The sequence below is a fragment of the Molossus molossus genome, unplaced genomic scaffold (assembly GCF_014108415.1).
Source record: "Molossus molossus isolate mMolMol1 unplaced genomic scaffold, mMolMol1.p scaffold_m16_p_4, whole genome shotgun sequence".
NCBI lineage: Eukaryota > Metazoa > Chordata > Mammalia > Chiroptera > Molossidae > Molossus > Molossus molossus.
The window spans coordinates 122,691,971-122,712,720 of NW_023425377.1; the positions used below are offsets into that span (position 1 = coordinate 122,691,971).

General features: G+C 43.7%; 1 protein-coding gene across 2 annotated transcripts in view; it reads right to left on the reverse strand.

The window, feature by feature from the left end:
• Nucleotides 1–20,750, reverse strand: part of FAT4 (FAT atypical cadherin 4) — a 152,468-nt gene that overhangs the window by 64,832 nt on the left and 66,886 nt on the right. For both annotated transcript variants that reach the window (XM_036240897.1, XM_036240896.1), the window contains exons 2-4: nucleotides 17,068–17,199; nucleotides 3,708–3,969; nucleotides 1,981–2,331 (exon numbers count right to left, since the gene is read on the reverse strand). In XM_036240897.1, coding sequence (XP_036096790.1) covers nucleotides 1,981–2,331; nucleotides 3,708–3,969; nucleotides 17,068–17,199 — 745 coding nt within the window. The remainder of the gene's footprint in view (nucleotides 1–1,980; nucleotides 2,332–3,707; nucleotides 3,970–17,067; nucleotides 17,200–20,750) is intronic.

Here is a 20,750-nt window from a genome sequence, read left to right on the forward strand (position 1 = left end):
AATAAATCACAAAGAAGCACGGTGGAATGTTCTTCACTTCGGAACAGTCTGGGCTAGTCGCAGGGCCCTCTAAGGGAACATTCATCTCCAGGGAGCAGGTAAACTAAAGGTGACCACAGTGACGTCAGCTCCCGAGATGGAGACCAATCAGTTGCTCATACACGTCTACTTGGAGCCACGCCACAGAGCAGCGGTGCGCAGGGACCAGCACGCGTGTCTGGGGGCAGGGACGTGCTAAATGAAGGTCCGTGAACGCCGTGCTGGTTCACCGACAGCAGGCATGGGCCGCGCAGGGCAGCCGCGCCCACGTGGCTTGGCTCACTCCACGTAGTTCCTTTTCTGTCTTAGACGTGTTCACGTGCCCAGTACTAACCGTGCTTGGCGAAGAGGAGAACGTGTCGAATGGGCTGGGGAAGTTCTAAAGGAAGCGTTTCCAACGTTGTGAATGGAAACAGGTGAGAGACCATGCTTTTTGCCTCCCATGTCTCTGGAAAGGGCCTTTCTAGACACTCCCGAAAGGAAATCAAGGGTAGAGTGTGGAAACAGGATGGTCTTCTGCGATCACATAAATCATGGAAGGCAGGGTGGGCCAGGGAATTCTACGGGAAGGGTGACATGCCCGTGTCACTAGGCGTATCCTCGGGCTAGGGACCTATTTCCTCTTCGAAGTACTGTCCCTTGTGTTCTCTATGACAGGACATTGAGCTGCCTCCAAAGGAAGGGAAACAAGGTATTACCTTTCCAGACAGTTCAGTTGCAGACTGACAATCTGCATGATGTTATCACTGACAGTATATTAGCTGATATGTGTCCTTACATAACAAGTCGTAGAAGGGAGCGGAGGGAGGTCATTTCTTTTTTAAGTTTACAAATGCTTCTGCAACAAATAAAAATCAAACACATGGAAAGTCTAGATTTAATGAAAAATGTCAACTTGATTTTATAGCCTCAGTTAAAGAGCTCTGGGATCGTCCTTTGAGTCAGAGTGTGAAGCTGGCCAAAATATTACCAGCAGTTTTCAGTTAGAAATAAAACTAATTATACATTCTGGAGTATTTTTTTTTATCCTCACCCAAGGACATTTTTTCCATTTTTTTGTTTTGTTGTTGTTGTTGTTGTTGTTGTTCAGATAGAGTGGGAGGGAGAGAGGAAGAGAGAGAGAGAAACACTGATGTGAAAGGGACATATCGACGGGCTGCCTCCTGCACGACAGGACCCCAACCAGGGCCAGGGATGAATGGCAACTGAGGGACGTGCCCTTGACCGGAATCAAACCCATGACCCACCGCTGGTCCACAGGCCGACGCTCTAACTGCTGAGCCAAACTGCCGGAGCCTAAGTATTTTTTTGACGACTGTGGTTTGACTTTTGCTTCCAAATTTTATCCATTGTATATTAAAGTAAATGTATGTAAGTCAATATTTTTATTTATCTGACAAAAACCTACCAACACGCTGTTTTATGACTTCTATGTTGCCAAACTGCCATGCTGCCACATATTTGGGGGTGGGGGGGTAGAAAGAGAAAGGTAATAAAACTTATAAAACAAAAACAGTGCACACCTGCCTGACTGTTATAAGTAAGAACTTAGCTGATATATTACTTAGTTTGTTTGATCCTCTATAGCTAAAACCTAGATCTATTTCTCAACTGTGGACCTATGTAAATAAATATAATATAAATCTGATAACATTTTATTTATCTTTTTCTTCTCCATCAATTTTATTTATTTATTTATTTTATAATTTTTAATTAATTAATTAATTTTTGTTACAGATGTTTCTCCTTTTTTTCCCACTGATTCCCCCCTTCCTCTCCCTCCCCACCCTGTCCCCACCTTTGTTGTCCATGCCCATTGTTCATGCACACATGCATGTAAGTTCTGTGGTTTATTTTTGCCCCTCCATCTTCAGGGGATTGTCAAAATCTAATAACATTTTAAATAAAGTTTTTAAAAGTGTAATAAAGCAAAGTACATACCGTCATCTGCATCGGTAACATTGAACACAAGAACCGTAGATCCTAGAGGCAGATTCTCCATTAAAGATGTGCTGTATGAACTCAAGAGGAAAACAGGTGGGTTGTCATTCACATCAAGAATATTGAAGTACACCCTGATGGTCGTAAACTGTCCCCCACCGTCTTCAGCGCGAACGGTGAGGATGTAATACTGCTGGGCTTCGTAATCTAACACTCGCGTCAGATTAAAGACTCCGGTAACTGGATTCAAGAAGAAGATGCCATCTTCATCATCTTCATTCACACTGTATGTAATTTCTCCATTCACACCAGAGTCATCATCTGTAGCTAAAATAGCTGCTACCAAAGACCCTATCAAAAAAGAACAAATGAACAGTCAAATTAATGGGACACGGATATTACGAAAAGAATGTACACACGACACCCAAAAATTATCTGTACAATGAAATCTCTCAACTAAAGAATCACGATGAAAGTACAGTGAATACAACATTCGCCTGATCCCTACATTCACACTGACACCAATTCCCAGATATGAACACAACGGACCGCATATTCGACACCCAGTACGTCTTCTGTTGCAGTGCACAAATTCTGAGAATTGATACAACTACTGACATTATTTTTCTACCTGGCATTACCGATTCATAACCACAGATGGATGAATTCAGGGACTATATATATGGGGGTAATTGCTAGTGTCAGGAACTGGGGATTGCAAGTAATAAACAGACAAATGCCCAGGAGACATCACTTGACAGCCCAGAGCGCTGCTGCTGTAATTAACAAGAAACGCACATGGTGGAAACGCACAAAGGACACGCACAGCTCATCTTAGGGTGTGAAAGAGATCGGCGGTGAGGAATAAGGACTCTTCTGTAAACGTCTCCTTCCCTGTCAGAAGAGTTTCCCAAACATACGCCTTATTATGCAGACACATTCCACATGTGATTCAGAATAACATTTCCATGTTAGATAAGAATTTCCAGTAACGAGGATGAAGCGCACACAGCAGAAACAGACCCTGCACACTCAGATCAGCCACCACAGCCTGGTCCGTCCTCAGGGTCATGTGCTCCAATGTTCATCGGACACCAGCTCATTCTCCAGCCCCACGTCAGCAAACTCGCAGACACAGTCTAACTTAACCTGAGCCCTCATTCCAACGGGAACTGTTTCCGTTTAACAGCAAGAGGAACTGAAAGGAAGACCAGTGAATTAACTTGTCCTTTGTCACACAGCCCGTAAGGGTTAGAACCCCTTTTCCCAGGTTTCCTTGCGCCTCTTCTTTGCTCTTTCTCTGCATGGCAACAGCACCACAATCAACATTTCTAAAGTGGAGAAGTAAAATCAAAGCTGGGGTAGCCAGAAAAAATCAACAACCCATGTCCCACATACATTCAGAAGCAGAACTGTCTGGAACCAGTAAGGAGATGAAGGACTAATCTCATCTGCTCTCCAACGTCTAGCAATTTGCTTGGGAATTACAACAAAGATGGCTAATTAAAAGATTTTGAAAATCTCGCATATACATACACACACACACACACACACACACACACACACATACACACACACACACACACACACACATATATATATATAAATAAATATAATACATAGTAAACATGGGAAAAACCAGTCACTAATTAAGAGCAGTCAAAACACAGTCCATAACTGGCATCCAAGGACTTCCTTGCAAAATACAGCTAAGGACGCGCCCCTACCTGGGGTCGTGTCTTCTGGGATATCGAAAGAGTACACAGGTCTGGAGAACTTGGGCGAGTGGTCGTTCACGTCGCTGATGGTGATGTTGATTCTCATGTCCGAGGACTGGAGCCCGTCGTCGGCTCGAACCAGCAGGGAGTACTTGGAACGTCGTTCTCTGTCCAGCCTCTTGGTCGCTATCAGGTCTCCAGACTCAGGGTCAATGCGAAAACTGTCATCAGCTCCACTAATGATGGTGTAGGTGACGAGAGCGTTCGCACCCTACGAATGAAAGACCAACATCTGAACTGTTAGAAGGGGAACAGTAAGAGCACCGCTCCTTATGCTGAGCACCTGTTTGACACAGTGAGGCTCGGGGCTTCGTTTCACAGGACACCGCATGATTTCCAAAGGTAACCGGCCCGTGTTGTATGACACACAGCCAGCCTTTCAGCATTCCCTCCGCTGAACACCACGAGAAATCTCGACCTTCAAGATTAGCTCTATATTTGTCTTCACTGATAAAATACACGCATGGGAAGGAGTAACGCTGTTGCTGTGACGTCACGACTGATCATAGTACTAGACGGTATGCTTACTCTTTGTGTCACGACGCCATGAGGTCCACGTTCCCAAGGGAAGGCACGGGGTTCTGTGAGCTGGTAACTTACACACGGTCACGCAGCAAGGGTCAGTGTGGATTTCTGAGCTGTGCTCCTGCTCATGCAGCAGGAAAAGCTAACTCAGCGAGGCCAGGGCAAGTGGAAGAGGCTTCTGAAAAGCAGCATAAGAACCAAAGAGAGCACAGCTGGTGTGGCTCAGTGGTTGAGCATCAACCCATGCACCAAGAGGTCGCAGGTTCAATTCCCGGTCAGGGCACATGCCCACGTTGTGGGCACGATCCCCAGTGGGGGGCGTGCAGAAGGCAGCCAATCCATGTTCTCTCTCATCGATGTTTCTAGCTCTCTCCCTCTTCCTCTCTCTCTAAAATCAATAAAGAAAAAAAAAAAGAACCAACGACAAAGAGGAATCTTTGGAGTCGATTTCTTCAAGACATCATGGAGAATGTGTAGAGTTGGACTGGGTTTTGAAGAAAGGGATTCGCTTTAAAGCAAGAACGAAGGGAAAGTATTTGAGAACAAGCAGAAGGGCAAAGGGGGAGGAAGGATGTGCTTGGATCACTCGCTGGTGAACAGGTTGGTTGGACGGAAACTTTCGTGGAGAACGAAAGAAGATAGTCAGGCTGAAATATTAGGTTTTGGGTCTACGTTGGGGAATGAAGACTGGAACACACACTGGCTGGGATGCTACGGCCAAGAAACCACGGAGCTCGTCTCAGTGGGAAACAATCTTCTGAGACTATCGGTAGAGTAGAATGGACAACGGGGGGATGCCAGGGAAGGGACAGAGTGAGGAGGTTGAGCCCCGAAGCCTGGATGCTTCATTCCCTCAAGGGGAACCGTTAGCCATGTGTGTTCTTTGCAGGTTCCAAGTCCCTGTTCTGCACAACGAAAGCAGGGATGATTTCTTGTGTTCTCTCAAGTCCTTGAGCTGTGGCCCTCAAAGACTTTAAAGTATGAACTAAGAAGTTGGCAGAAGGAACGGGAAGTTGAGAAAAAGAGCACATTCATTAAGTGTTTATTATGTGCTAAGCACTGCTCTGAGCATATCACTTCATGGGCACTAAATGACTTAATCCTTAAAGGCAATCCCCTTGGGTAAGGACTATTATTATTCCCATTTCGATGGTAAAGAGACTGAGACAGAGGAATTTAAATCCTGGCTGTCTTGCTCCAGAATTTAGGCTCTAAATCATCACATGGCATAATACTCGGGACAAATCGGTCATATCTGAGAGGTTACTGGATATAAAAACAACAGTAACAACACTCACTTGCTCAGCATTTCCATATACCCTCACGTCCTTCTTTTAACAAGGCTATGTGATGGGTCAAAGTGAAAGAAAAGAAAAGAAAGTTTTAACATTAAATTACTGAACTAGCAACGAAGAGACTGCTCTTGCCGAAGAGCCTGCGGGAGAGGACCTGCTTTGACGCAGGAGACACTACGCAGTGACACATGGCATGTCAACAGCCTGGAGGAAGGCGGCACAGACATGGTCGTGTGGCACCCGGAGAACTGAGAAGAGCCCTGAAGAACTATCTGAAGGTCAATGTATGTACAGGATAGTGGGAGCCACAGATCTGTTGAGAATTTAAATTAGACTAGATGAAGAAACAGCAGTGTGAGGGCTAAATATAAACGCCAGTGTAAGGACATTTTACGAGTGGAAAGAAGGAATATATATATGAAACATTAGACCCAGACAAGGGCGTGGTGATGGCCAGGGAGAAAGGGGGTGGGGGAGGGAGAAGGGGGCAGAGGAGGATCAATAGGGATGGAAAGGGACTTGACTTTGGGCAATGGGCGCATGACGCCATGTGCAGACGACGTTTCATTGAGCTGTACACCTGAAACCTGTATGGCTTTGTTAACCAGTCACCCCAATAAACTCAATGAAAAACAAGAGCGGGAAGAAGAAGCAGAGGTACGGGTTGAGGAGGGAGGGACCCAGGTGGAGACCCTGAGGAGCCTGCCACGAGGTTAAAGGAAGATTTCGAGAAGGAGCAGGTTTTAACGAAGTCCAAATAAAGAAATGAGGGAGAATTAAAATGAAAGAACCCATCTAGATTTGATGACGGGAGATGCTAACTCCACAGTATTTTAAAATCTATGATAAACTTGTCTGTATATTGTTGAAAGTGTAGCCAGTTTGACTTAGACACTTCAGATTATGTATATTGTAGCTGAAATACTGAGTTCAGTGTCCTCTGCTGTACTAGTTGGTCTGATGCTCTGGACTGTGCTTTGGCGTGGCATCTCTTCTCCGCCACTTCCCACTGTGTGTCACTGGGCCACTACTCAGCTTTTATGAGCCCCTGCTTCTTCACCTGAACTAGGGGATAATATCACCCACTGCACCACGGAGGGCGGTCGTGAGGATTAAATGAGCTAACACGTGTGAAGAGCGGTGACCAATCTTTGAGAAACAGTTACGTATACAACAATGTTGGTTATTTGCATTCCTATTTTTATTATTTTTTTCCTAAGAGAGATACAATGCATCAAGGATAGCTGATGACTAAGATGTTGCAACTGAATAAATCAAACTGCAATTGGAATTGCTATATATCCCTAGTGATTTCCTATTCTGTATAAGTGTTGGGTCTCGACACTGAGGTCTAAGTAACGTTGGAGTTGTTGACTTTAAAAATTACATTTTGATTTCAATATACTCATATGAAACACAGATATCTTTTGCTGTGTTTTAAACCTCTAGACATTTATTTGTTAAATACGCAGGCTACGAACCCTGGAGAAGGTTGTTAGGAAGAACACACATCCAGGGCGTGTAGGATATAAGGCATGAGACGACAGCGATCACAGCTTCTATCCGCTTGTCCCGTCAGGACTAGATGCTCTGTCCTTCACAGTCAAACACACAGGAGGTGATTTCTAACAGGTGGAGGCCCAATCACTCTCAAAAATGTGTGAAGGGGCCTTTGCGATGGTTAGGACCACATTCCCCAAGCCAGTCTTAGCATCATGTGCAGTGAACGCCTAGAGCACGCTCTAATTCAGAAACGAAACGGCTGAACTGAACACTGCCCACCTTTATCTTGTATACCCAGGTGTACGCGGAGTATCTAACATATGTATCGTACTGGACGGTCTAACAAAAACATCCGATGAGAATTTGCGGCTTCTAATCTGACCACATTCTGTGCCATTTGCTCCGTATCACAGGGGATTTCGTTAGTCTAGCCCAGCAGTCCTGGTCTGAAAAGCGCTCTTTTCCATTCCGACCTCTGAAAGTGGCATTTGGAAGTCAGGGGAGAGCAAAGAAACAGGGACACATCGAAAGGGTGGTGACGGCCTGGGGCGGGGCGGGAACTGGGTGTTGGGGGTAAGGAGGAGAAGAAAGGGGAGGCATTTGTCCTACTATCAACAGTAAAGAAAAATAATAATGAAGCTATTACTCAGATGGTCTAGAATTGAGAAATGCCCTGTTCTAGATGATACTTCTTCTGAACAGAAGCCAAGGTGTCAGACCCCGTGGATGACACCGTCTTTGCCGTACACAAAACCAGCTGCTGTGCTGAAGTAAGAGTTCTACTGAATGTCTGAAAATGTCTGGCGGACAGTAATGACCTATTAGGTCTCCTGTGAGTCTGTTTATGGATTTAATATCCAATACGCGGCATCGGCCATGCCACGGGGACCGGTCTTGGGTTTCGGCGCAGCGCAGTGGGAAGGGGCTGTTTGGAAATACTTAGCTCTCCCGAGGGACCCCAGACGACAGCACACAAAAGGGATTCTGAGCATGAACAGCCGTAAGTTTCAAATGCATCTTACAACCCTCAGCAGCGTTGACAGAGACAGGTGTGGTACATGAGACAGAGCTTGTGTACCCTGGCCCAGGACGGGCATGATGACCCGTTTATGGGCAGAAACAAGACCCCTGAGTCCCGGGTTTCTGAGAGCTGGTGTCCGAGGCAGCACCTTCCCAGTGACATTTAGATGCAGCTGAGCAGCACACGCTGCTTTCTCAGACCCACCCCGACCCGGCGTTATTCTTCAGTGCCGACTAGTTTCTCTAACATACTAGTACTTTGATGTTTGATTAATCATTAAGGAAAAGCGTACAACGAAAAACATACACACAAACACTCACGCACACAAGTTGCTGATGACCTACATAATCCTGGTGTTGTAAAGAATTCTATTAGTCTCCCCACATCAAGCCACCGTGACAACATAATGCTGATGTGAAAAATGCTGTAAATGGACCCATGTCCAAAGGGGGTGGGAGCCGCCCTCCCAGAGCAACGGCCTCGCGCGTCCACTCCCTGGACATCTGGAATGTTTGAACTGGGCAAAGTAACCTCTGGACGGGCCAGACCAACCCGGTCTTACAAACTGATGTACGGCTAACAGGACACGGACCCCCTGCCCACAGGGACTGGTGTTCTGGACATTCTCTGGACTCCATCGCCAGCCAGGCAGAGCTGAAGGGTAGCCTAGCTTGTTAGCACCCACAGAAATTCCTCCCTTCTGGTCATGTAATTATTCCCCTTTCTTTTCTCATTAAAACCTCCATGCCTCACCCTGGCCAGTTTGGCTCAGCGGTTGGAGCGTCGGCCTGTGGACTAGAGAGACCCGGGTTCGGTTCCCGCTAGGCCCTAGCGGCGAGGGGCACAAAAAATAAAGAAAGAAATAAAAACTCCATGCCTTCACCCCATGATCAGAACATAATTTAGGTCTCTGCCTGGAGCTATGACCCTGGATTGCATTTTTTTTTTTTAACTCTCAAAGGCTTGTTTCCTCTGACTGGCTTTTCATTTTTAGGTCAACACGAACCCCAGACTCCCGCCCCAGTGATACTCCTGCAGAGGTGCAATTCCGGGGAGCCTTTGCTTGATGTACTTACAGGAGTGGGGAGATTGAACAGGAAGTGGTCTCGATGCAGGGTGGCAAAAATGGAGCTCTTCTGGCACCTACATTATTTTTTTCTTTGCAAGCACCACAGGGGAAATATATCCAGCCACACAGAAGCCTCTGAAACGCAGCACAGAGAGACTCTCTTCTGCCCAGGACAGTTAAGAAAATGTTAGACTGTCTCTGAACTCAAGAAGGTTTCCAAAGATGCTCAAGGGCCGTACCCCACTTTACCCCTTCTCCAACTGCCCGCTATGCCCTTTACTTTGTTGTCCAGACTTATTCTTTCTTCCTTCTCCTTCTCTCCCTCCTGCACCACACCTCCCTACGGCCGAGGGGCCACTCAGAATAGAAAGCCAGACCAAATGGACTGGGAAAAACAAACCCTAATTCTGGTGGCGGCCTCTGGAGAAAAGCCAGTCTCGGGCCGAGGGGGCCCAGCGATGTGAGTCCCTCAGACAAGGACAGAGTTAAGGAATCTGCCTCAAGACTTCCCTGACCCTCAGCGGCACCCTGATGGCTTCACAAAGGAATTTAACTGTTAGGACTCTGAGAAGTTTCTCATTTCACCGGGAAACTCCTGTGCGGGCCTTTTCAATCAGAGCGAGAAAGAGCAGGAAAATGCAGAGACGTGGCCGCCAGCTGACCACGCCATCCTGAGCTCGCCCCCAGGACACGGACTGGCCCAAGACCCAGCACTGGACGAGCAAGTCTGGTGAGCCAGGGCTCGATTTCTTTGACGGCTCCAACAGAACTTTCAACAAGACACGGGTCTGTCTCCAGACGGAGACAGGGTGGTCCCATGGCCCCCTTATTAACTTTGGCATTTGGGGAAGGACCAAATGAAGGGCTTAGAACTCGGATTAAACAACACGCATGAAGTTGGCCGACCACAACCCCGCACGCTCATGACCGGGCAGTGCTGGCGGACGGAAGAAGTAAGAACCAGGTCAGACCTCCCCAAAGGTCTCAGACATGGGGAGAGGAGTCTCTTGGTTAAAAAGTCACCTTAGGGGGGACTGTAGGACATGACGTGGGTTGGAGAGCGGAGAGAAGCAGGCGCAAGCAGACATCTGCTCCAGGGTGCGCGGTCCGCGCTTCTCCTTACTCGCCTCGAAGGGAGACTGCAGGGACCTTGACGGGGACACTAAGGCCCCAGGACAGACGGGGCTGCTGCTTCTGCTCCTACCCACACCCCACCACGCGCCCCTGCCCCTCCGAGTAAGGCTTCTGTGCAAATGGCAGGGCCGTCGAACCAGCCAATGTCTGTTTTTCCATCAGAACCTGTTCCGGTCCAACTCGGGGATGATGCGGGCGACAGATTCTCTTACTGGTCACATCTGCCCCAACTCACCTGACAGGGTGAGCCCGTCTTGAAATCACTGACACCCACACATCCTTTTCACAGAGCGGTGAAATGTGTTTAGAACGAAATGAATTAGATGCTGGGCCCAGTTGGGAAAAGAAGGATTTTGAGGAACCTCCACGAGAGGAAACTGATCTTGAGACAGACTGTACGTTTGTTACAGGCTGTTCCCATGCAACTTGGGGCCTTTTCTAGAACAGAGACTAGCCAGAGTGGTTCAGCCACCCCTATGCAAATAACTACTGACACTGGTTTGCGCCCACCTAACATTCACCAATATCCTGTGAGACCTGCTGCGCACGCTGGAGTTAGCCCCTTCTGTAAGATCACTTTCAAGGGGCCTTCTAATTCCATGCGCGGCGCGTGGAACCCTCCCATCCCCCCAGCCAAGAAGCCCGATGGGAAGGATGGACATTTGCACGGGCTCTGACAGCTGCCAACAAAATAGCCCTTCAGAGAAACCCGTGGCTGCACATCCGCATCCCGTCACCAGCCATCCCGTGCCTGCAATACTTTTCAGTGACAGATTTCTGCGGTGCCTTTTTCAGTATTCCTGTGTTGTTTTGTTTTAAAGGCAGTCAATACCTCTTTGTTTCCACCTGGGAAGAAGGGCGTTGACTTGAACCGTGATGCCCCAGAGACATAGGAGGTTCTCACCTATGTCTCTTAGATATTAAAGGTTGATTCGAATGATACTGAATTTCCCAGGAATTCCACTCTAATGCACTATGTGAATGATTTCCTTTTATGCTCTAGGACGTATTAGACACCCAAGAGGAGGCAATTTCCCTTTTACAATAGCTGGCCATCAGGGAATTAGGGTCTCAAAGGTCGCGCTTCCGTTCTGGTTACCCCAAGTACATGACCTTGGTGATCTAACTTCGAAAGATGGGCTACCGATCAACCCAGCAAGACTCAGAGGAGTAATATCCTTTCTCTTCTAAAATACACAAACAAATAAAAACAAAACAGTTTATTCTGGATCTGACTGGATAGTGTCATAATTGGATTCCACATTTTTCATTAATGGCTCAACCTCTATGTGTCTGATTAAAATCAGATCAACCTGATCCAAATAATGCAACCCTGAAATAAAACAAGTTGTAAAAGCTCCAAAGAAAGAATTATCTTAAGAGCCCACTCTGGGACACCTTGCTTATAATAACTTTTAAATCATGAAAATAAAAGAAATGCTTTAGTAGTTTTAATTCAAAAACCTAGACATCATCTTTCAGAGTGGAGGGGGGTTGTGTGAAAAAGGTGAAGGGATTAAGCAAACAAAACAGAACAAAACCTCATAGACACAAACAACAGTATGGTGATTACCAGAGGGAAATGGGGTGGGAGGTAGAGGAGGTGAAGGGGGGATAAATGATGATGGAAGAAGACTTGCCTTGGGGTGGTGAGCACACAATACATCATACAGATGATGTGTTATAGAACTGTACACCTGAAACCGACATAATTTTATTAACCAATGTCACCCCAATAAATTCAAGAAAAAAGAAAAAAGAGAGACCTATAGGATATTATAGTCGGTAATTAGAGGCACTAGCCAAAGGGCCCCCACGATGGCCATCTCTGCTACTGCGTGCGATGCAAACAAACTAAGAGATAGTTATGGGCTCTCCTTTATTTATGGTCCTCATTCTGTTGACTCTCCACTGACCTCTCATCACCCTCAACACTCCTGTTAGTGGACTGGTTTCTTATTAAGTACTTTTGCTTTCTGCGCCTAATATTACCTTAGCTGGATGTTAACAGTCTTAACCCAGCAAGTTTCCTAACATCTTTGCAGGATAAAGACATCCACAATTGGACCTAGCTGATTTAGCTCGGCGGTTAGAGTGTGGGCCCACAGGCTGAAGGGTCACGGGTTCAATTCCCAGTCATGGGTATCTACCTGGGTTGCAGGTTCGATCCCTGGCTCATGTGGAAGGCAGCCAATCTGGCCCCACATGGACGTTTTTGTCTCCCTCCCTCTCTCCTTTCCATTCTATCTACATATCAATGGCAAAATATCCACAGGTGAGGATTAACAAAAAAAACAAACAAAAAAGACATCCACAATTGGGTTTCGCTAACTGACCACCTTCTTGATGCCAGTCAAATAAATCTAGGAATGATTTATTGGAAACTCCTATTGATCATGCTGACTTAGTTTAGTTTCTAGATGGAGCTTATCTAAACAATGAATAGGGACACCACCGGGCTGGATATGCAATAATTTCTATGGTGACACAATTGATGGTTCTTATTTACCTGGGTAAGATCTGCCCAATAAGCTAAATTAATTGCTCTAATGTGAGCATGTCAGTTGGCCAAAGACCAAATAGCCAACATATACACTGATGGTAGCTATGCTTTTGGTGTAGTTCATGACTTTGTAATGTTGGGGAAGTAGCGAGGCTTCTTAACCTCCTCAGGGCAGCCCATAAAGAGTGGAAAACAGGCTGCGGGATTATTAGATGGCATACAGTAACTGAAACAATTGGCAATTATCAAAACCCCAGGACATTCTAACACTGCCACCATGGAAACAAAAGAAAACCATTTAGCTGCTGATGCAGCTAGATGGGCAGCATGATCCAAATCCGGGAATACTCCTTGCTTCCTATTAAGTCAATAAAGGACTCTCTTTTACAATTCCAACCCACAGAAGAAGAAAAGAGGATATGGCAACAGAAAGGGGGAACCTTTGACTCAGACGAACAGATATGATTTGGGCCTAACCAATATGTGAATGATTCATTTTCAATCTTATGTATAGGGACCCAATTATCTATACTTCAACATGTATACGAACTAGTACATTTATGATTTCATGGAGTAAACAATATTACTAGAAACCTTCTCCTACTGTAGCTCCTAAAGTGTATAACAAATGCTCTATCAGTCCAAAATATAGCCCTGGAAAATCACCCCATGGGGCCCAAGGACATGTCTCACTTCCTTTAGGTTCATTTGAAATACAATAATTGAATTTTGTCTAAATATCACCATCTCTAGGATATATATATGTGTGTGTGTGTGTTAGTTATAATTTTTATGCTTTCTCACTGGGTTGAGGTATTACCTTGCAAAAGAGCAATAGCCTTAACAGTTGGTAAGTTATTACTGGAAAAAAACCTTTATTGGTAAATTCCCTGTGAGTTACATAGTGACCAAGGGACTCATTTCACTGAGCAAATAGTGCAGTCTATCTGTAACATTTGACCTATTCTGCAGTATTGTCATTGGAACATACAAAGGGTACAATAAAAACTCTAGGTAAAATTTTAGAAGCTTTTACACACCCTGTGCCAAAGGTCTCCCTAGAGTTTTCCTCAACCTGAGATCTGCTCCCTTTAGTAAACATAGCCTTTCTCCTCGTTAGTTACTGGTCACTCTGCACATCTGGATGAAGGGACATATGAACCGACCTAGGCCTTCAGCTTCCTTGACAAAGGTCAGTCTTTACCTAAGTGAGTCTGTCTGTTGTCTTTTTGCTTCTAAGATAACATACCTCTGAAATGTCAGAGTAACCTTCTTTTCCAGACCTCCCTGGGCATACCCACGGACCAGAGCCCCAGCCCACAGAGCCCATCCTTGTTATCTTGTTACCCAAACTAGATGAAGAAAGAAAACAGACCCACTGCCCCGGGCACTGTGACTCAGCTGGTTGAGTGTTGTCCAGACACCAAAACGTTGCCAGTTTGATTCCCAGTCAGGGCACATACCCAGGTTGTGGGTTTGATCCACAGTAGTGGTGGGTACAGGAGGCAACCAATCGATGTCTCTCTCTCTCTCTCTCCCTCTCTCTCTCTAAAAGTCAATAAAAACATTCTTTAAAAAAAAAAAGACCCACGATTTAGTGAGAGAAAACATTTCAAATATATATATATATATATTCAAATTCTATTAAAAAGTAAAGAGCTGAGAGTACAGTGAAAAGTAGAATAAAGGTTTATCTAAAAGCACTGCTATTAATTTATTGTAAACCAATAAACACACACACATGCACACATACACACATCATTCCAAATGCCTAGTTATCCATTCTGCTTGGTCCTGGGACAAAGAAAAGTTAGTTCCTTATGTTAGGAGTAGAAATAGTAGTCATTAAAATGCTACTAAAATTTTAAGAGAAAATGTATTCAAGAAGAAAAGCACCCTCGTGAGCTTGATCTTTAAGGAAAACAATAGTCCAGAGCAATTTTAGAGACAGTCCTCCTTTCCATTAAAGTTGGAGGTGAACCTGCTACCTCCCCTCACCCCCTCCTACCTCCTCCAGCCCCCCCCCACACACACACACTCAGATCCCACCCCCAGGGACTGGGTGATCTCTGTGCCTTCGGGCAGTCACACCCTGCAGGACTGTCCGCACCCCCACCGCCCCCTGAGCTGCAAACAGCCTCCCCTCCAGGGCCCGCCTGTTCCCAGCCGGTCACTTTCTTGCCCCTGTCTCACCCCAAATGCACCTCTGGGTGTCCCGGATATCAACACCTTACAGTTGGTATTTTTTTAAACTAGGACATCTAAGTGATAACACCTGCATGGTTTCTTACACTTTTTTAACTTAAAAAACAAAGCTTGAGAGAAATAAAAAAAAATGCACTAAAACTGTGTGGATGTAAATACTTAGAGACATAAGGACCTGCGCCAACCAATCCTCAAATTTCATCATAAATATAAACATATCTCAAAAGATGAACTTGAAGGCAACACAAGTGCATGAGCGCACACACACGTGCACACACATACACACATGCACACATACACCCATAAACACACATGCACAAACACGCACACATACACACATGCACACATACACACATGCACAGATGCACACATACACACATGCACACACAGAAGAGTCAGGTGGATAAAAGTAAGCATGCAGTCAGCATTGCATTTGTATTAAACTTTTGTCATATATCTTGAAAAGAAAGAGAGGGAAATAAAATTATAACAGTGAAAAATAATAGTACTAAAAGGGTTGAATGTTATCATCTCTTTCAAATAATCAGTTCTTAAGCGAGTAGTATATCCCATTAGAATATATATATTATAATTAACATAACTGCTTCACTCTTTGAATAAATCACTTGAAATAAATAAGGTTTCTCTGTCCTGTTCCTACAGAGCACAGCCAAAACAAACGGTCATCACTATGACAATAATTTGATGTAAACCTCATAGCAACTACATGAGTTTTTTATTTTCTATTTTGCTAAATGAGAGTTAATACAATTTTATGGATTAAGCTATCCAAAATATTTTATCAATGATGAGCTTTACAAATTCAGTGTCTACTAAATTATTGCTGATATTGTCTCAGACCTATCAATAATAATAGAAACATTCAGTCACTATATAAAACTGAGTAGAAGGTACTGAATTTAGAACACCAAATCTTTTTAAATACAAAGCTACAATTACCTAAATGTCGATGCTTTATTTTGTTTCCTTTTCATTAGTTAGATCGTAGCAAAATGTGTAAGTGACTAAGTCACTGCATTTCTGTACTGCCTGTTAAAAGTAGTCTTTAAAAAAAAAAAATAGCCCTGGCCGTTTTGGCTCAGCGGTTGGAGCGTCGGCAGTCCTGGGTTCGGTTCCCACTAGGGGCATGTACCAAAAATAAAAAAATAATAAATAAATAAATACAAGAAATAAAATTTATTTACCTTTTTAAAGTTAAAGATCTTACTCATAGGCCAAAAATCAAGTTTCCAAATACTTCTGGAGCATAATTTAAGGAAAGAAAGTTAAATTCTTTGATCTGTGTTGGGCTTAGTTTAAGCGGAAAGGGGACATTAGTGTCTGGGAAGGTGATTCCTTTTCTGAAACTCCAGAATGGTAATTAATCCCTTTATTAAGCAAGGAGAAAATAGGTAATGGACTTTTCTCACGGGAAAAATATAAATTACAAATTATATAAGTTGTTATGACACTTGGAGCATGATGATTATATAGCTAAACTTAAAATGTAAATATAGAAGATAGTAATCTAGGTTATAGCCCCAAATCTCACATTCACCACTAGGCAAGAAATTTCTGTTTATTAACTAAGTTGAAAAAGTCATTAGCTTGACTAGATAATTTCCTTAATACATAAGGCTATTATTAAATTATATGCTATTTTATAAATATGCAAATTCAGTAAAAAATATAAAATGCCTTAACATTTTTTGAATTTTAAAGAATTCACTTTTTAAAATTACAAATAAAAATCCTTAGCTGCTGTAAGACAGCACAATGAAATAATAAAAGCATAAAACAGGAATATTTGTATTTGGCTAAGGAATCTGAAATGCAACCAGAAATGGAGTTGTGAATTGCTGGTCCAAGGAAAAGTGCCCCTTGATAGTCTATATCAGCATTTTTATGACACATTTCAACAACCGATGTTCTCTTTGGATAAGAGCACACACTCTTTGACCTTACTCATTGGGTAATAAAAGTTGTCAGCATATAGAAATGCGCTAGATCACTGGGATACTTTGTTTCAAAAATTCACTCAGGCTCTGAGCTACCTCGTCGGCATCCAAGGCCGTGAGCTGTGTGATCTTGGAGCCGTCTCCAATGTTCTCCTCCACGGTGAGATCCAGCATGTCCGTCGGGAACACCGGGGGATTGTCATTGATGTCCTGAAGCGTTATTTCTACCTACAAGGAGAGAAACAGCATGTGAATTACCTCTGTGTCTGCCGATACACACTCAAATGTACACAAGAGTCCACCCATTGCAAACGGGAAAATACCCTGGAGAAAGTTGTGAAATCTTTATACATACAAATCCAAGTAAAAACTGCTTGACCTGTTGATAGTAACCAATTTCAAATGGTCGCCTTGGTGTTTACAGTAGAAAAGATCCACTGATCAACTCCCATTTTAGTCCCCAGATCTGTGTACCAGTGCGTCACTCAACCACTAAATGTCACCACACACCGGTGAGGTGGTGTACGAGTTGCTCTTGAAATGTTTGCAGGTTGGCAATGAATGTCTGGAGGAAATAAAGAAGTTCCCATTTTGTTTCAAGAAACACTCAGCATTTTCCCTTTTAAAGTCAACCTTCAACCTGTGGGGGAAGAAAAACACACGCACCTTCTTTTCTATGTTCAAGCCTATCAGCACTGCTCCCTGGGACCACAGCTAACCAAGCATCCTTGCACATGTCGTGTTTATATAGACTGCGAATACTACAGCTTTGTTTGAAAGATCCAAGGCAGGGTTACTTGCTTGTTTCCCTATCTAAGAAAAATTGTTTGGAAATATCTGTGAAGTCTAAATAATAACTGCAGGCCATGTGTTTTCTCTTTTGAGCTAGGTGCTAAAAGCTGCATATCTGATAAGAAAAGGGAAGACAGCTGCTAATAAAACTGCAAGTTTCCCCAGTTGGGTCACAAAATTAAGTCATGGAGAAAAATCCACCCTTGCGTTTAGCTAGGATATAACCAAGACATTTTTCTCAGAGGATGAAATGTCATCTTTTATGGTTATAGTGTAAAAACTCCATCAGATCCAAGAGTGATGAGGACAAATATGAGCAGAGCGCAGAAAGCAAAGGGATTCTGATGTCTCTTTCCCAGGAGGAGGGAGAGTGTAGGGGTGGGTGAAGGAAGGAGCAACAGCTAAGACTGCTATTATTCTGTGTCAAGGAGTAAGGGGAAACACAGGACAGCAAGCCACATAAACGGATGAGCATGGACGAAAAGAAGTAAACAGTATACAGAATTCAGTACGAAACCAGTATGATAACCTTTAGGTCCACCTTTAAGAGGAGGGTTTGGATCACAGCCAAGGACTCAGATCAGTGCAGGGGATGGTCATCCAGGCCGTCTTCACAGGTAGACACCTGCCAGTCCGGCTTTGGCTGGCACCATCCTCTCCACGACCTCCTTTAGGAAAAGGCCCACGATGCCACCCCTGCAGCCTTCTAACGAGCGTGTCCAGCCTCCTCCTGGTGTAAATAGCGGGGGTTCGGATCAGAGAGACCGGAACTTAGACGCTGGCTCTGCAGCGTATTAGCTGGGCACACTGAGCACTTCCTTCCTTAACCTCTTTCTCTGCTTCTTGACTTTGGGATGAGAAGCGTCTTAGAGATTTTAGGAAGACTAGACTCTGATGATGTCAGAAACATGCTTAGCACAGAGGGACGTGTGTAAGGATTCTGCATGTGTATAGGGTGCCCCACACATCGGATCGTTCTTTGACCTGCCTTACACCTTGCCCTTGGCATCCTGGTAATTCCACATCCTAACGTATGCTTAGATCGCTCTCCGATCTGCCGCCAACCCGGGAGTCTTAGTCCATCACTACTCCCTCTCTGGACCAAGACTGGCATGATGTGTTTTGAAATGTTATCTGTAAAACACAGGAATCAAACACTAAAAGTTTGAAGAAGGTATCGAGCAACAAAATTTAAGACTTTATCATTTTTAGAGACTCCTTCCTTTCTGTATAGATTAGACAATTTTAAATAATACAGACAATGGCTACTAGCAGTTGATTTTAAAACTCTGCAATTTTAAAATAGTCCAATGTTTTTCCTACACTAAAAGAAAAATGTATATGTTGAAAAACACATTCCATTATTTTAAAAATAAACCAGAAATCACTGCAGAGCTAACTTTCAGTGCTGGTATTGCCCCCGTAGTGTGAGATATTTATCTTTACATTTGTTTAGACCTGAAATAAGTAATATAATTGGATTTAAATATTCATTTTATAAAAAGAAAAAAATCACATGGTGAATCCAGAAGCTCCCATTCACAAATGCTGTATTTTAAATAAAGACAAAACAAATAAAAACTGCCAACAGCGTCTATAATTTAAGACGTATTTTCAAGGTATCAATTCTGAGAGTTTGTGAAAACCAACCCTCAGGGATGGAAGAAGGTTACACCAGGAAGATAAAGCACTTGCATATTTGATGCCTGCCTATCAAATGTTGACTTCCTGCCTTCAGGGTCACCTGCTACCATTCCGTGGCAGTCGGTAGCTTGGTGGTTGTCTTATTCATAACGAAAACGCCAATTGTAGCTAATGTTGGAACCACAGGTATTGCTCAGGGCCACCACCTCTATCACCATTTGGGGATCTTCAGAATAATATCTTTCTTGGATGAGATACCCGCTCCCTAAAAACTGAAACCCTGGTAAATGAAGGCTCATACTTAGAGACAAACACAGGGTTGAGATTAAGGGAACTAATGAATAATTAATTTAAAAATGATATGTCTGTTGGTATTAATAAAGGTAAAAGTTAAATTAAAACTATGGCATTAAGTATTTTACCACAATTCTATATTCTGAAGGAACAGAGTCCTTGACTTTCAGCTGGCTGAAGAGTTAAACAGATAGTTGAAACCCCCAATAATACTGTGCAAAATGCTGCTATGAAATGAACACAATGTTTTCCTCTTTCCAATACTGTTCTGTAATATGAGGTCTGTGCTTTCAGAAAGAACAGTATCACATGTGCATCAAGAACAGCTTCACATCTTGGGGATTTATTTTTAACATTTAAAGTGAATAAATCAGTATACAACTACATAATCAATGAACAATTGTTAATTAGCAACAGCAATGGTCAAACCATTACATACATGTAGATATAACCATAAAATATGTCATTTCACTGACTTAAATTGATATTATGAAAGCACCATATTATAGTCAAAGCTAAGGAATTGACTAAAATAGCAAAGTCCATTAAGAACCCATTCTTAAGTCAATAACTAACTGATCATTGCACTGCGGTAACCATCTCAACCACAGTGAAAAGCACATTCTTAAATTCATAACCTCTCTGCAAGCTAAATGGTTCTTAGTAAATCAGGATAAAAAAATCTAAACAGCCCTGGCCGGTTTGGTTCAGTGGTTAGAGCGTCGGCCTGCGATCCTCAGAGACCCGGGTTCGGTTCCCGCTAAGGGCGCGTACCTCGGTTGCAGTTTGTCCCCAGCCCTGGTCGGTTGTGTGGGTGGCAGCCACTCGATGTGTTCCTTTCACATCGATGTTTCTCTCTCTCTCTCTGTTCCTCTCTCTCCCTCCCACTCTACCTGAACAAAAAATGGAAAAATGTCCTCGGGTGAGGATAAAAAAAAAAAAAAAAAAAAAATCTAAACATACTTTTAATTCACAACCTTCCTGCAACCTACATAATGGTTCCTAATAAATAAGAATAAAAAACAATCTACTTTTTTTTTCCTTTTGGA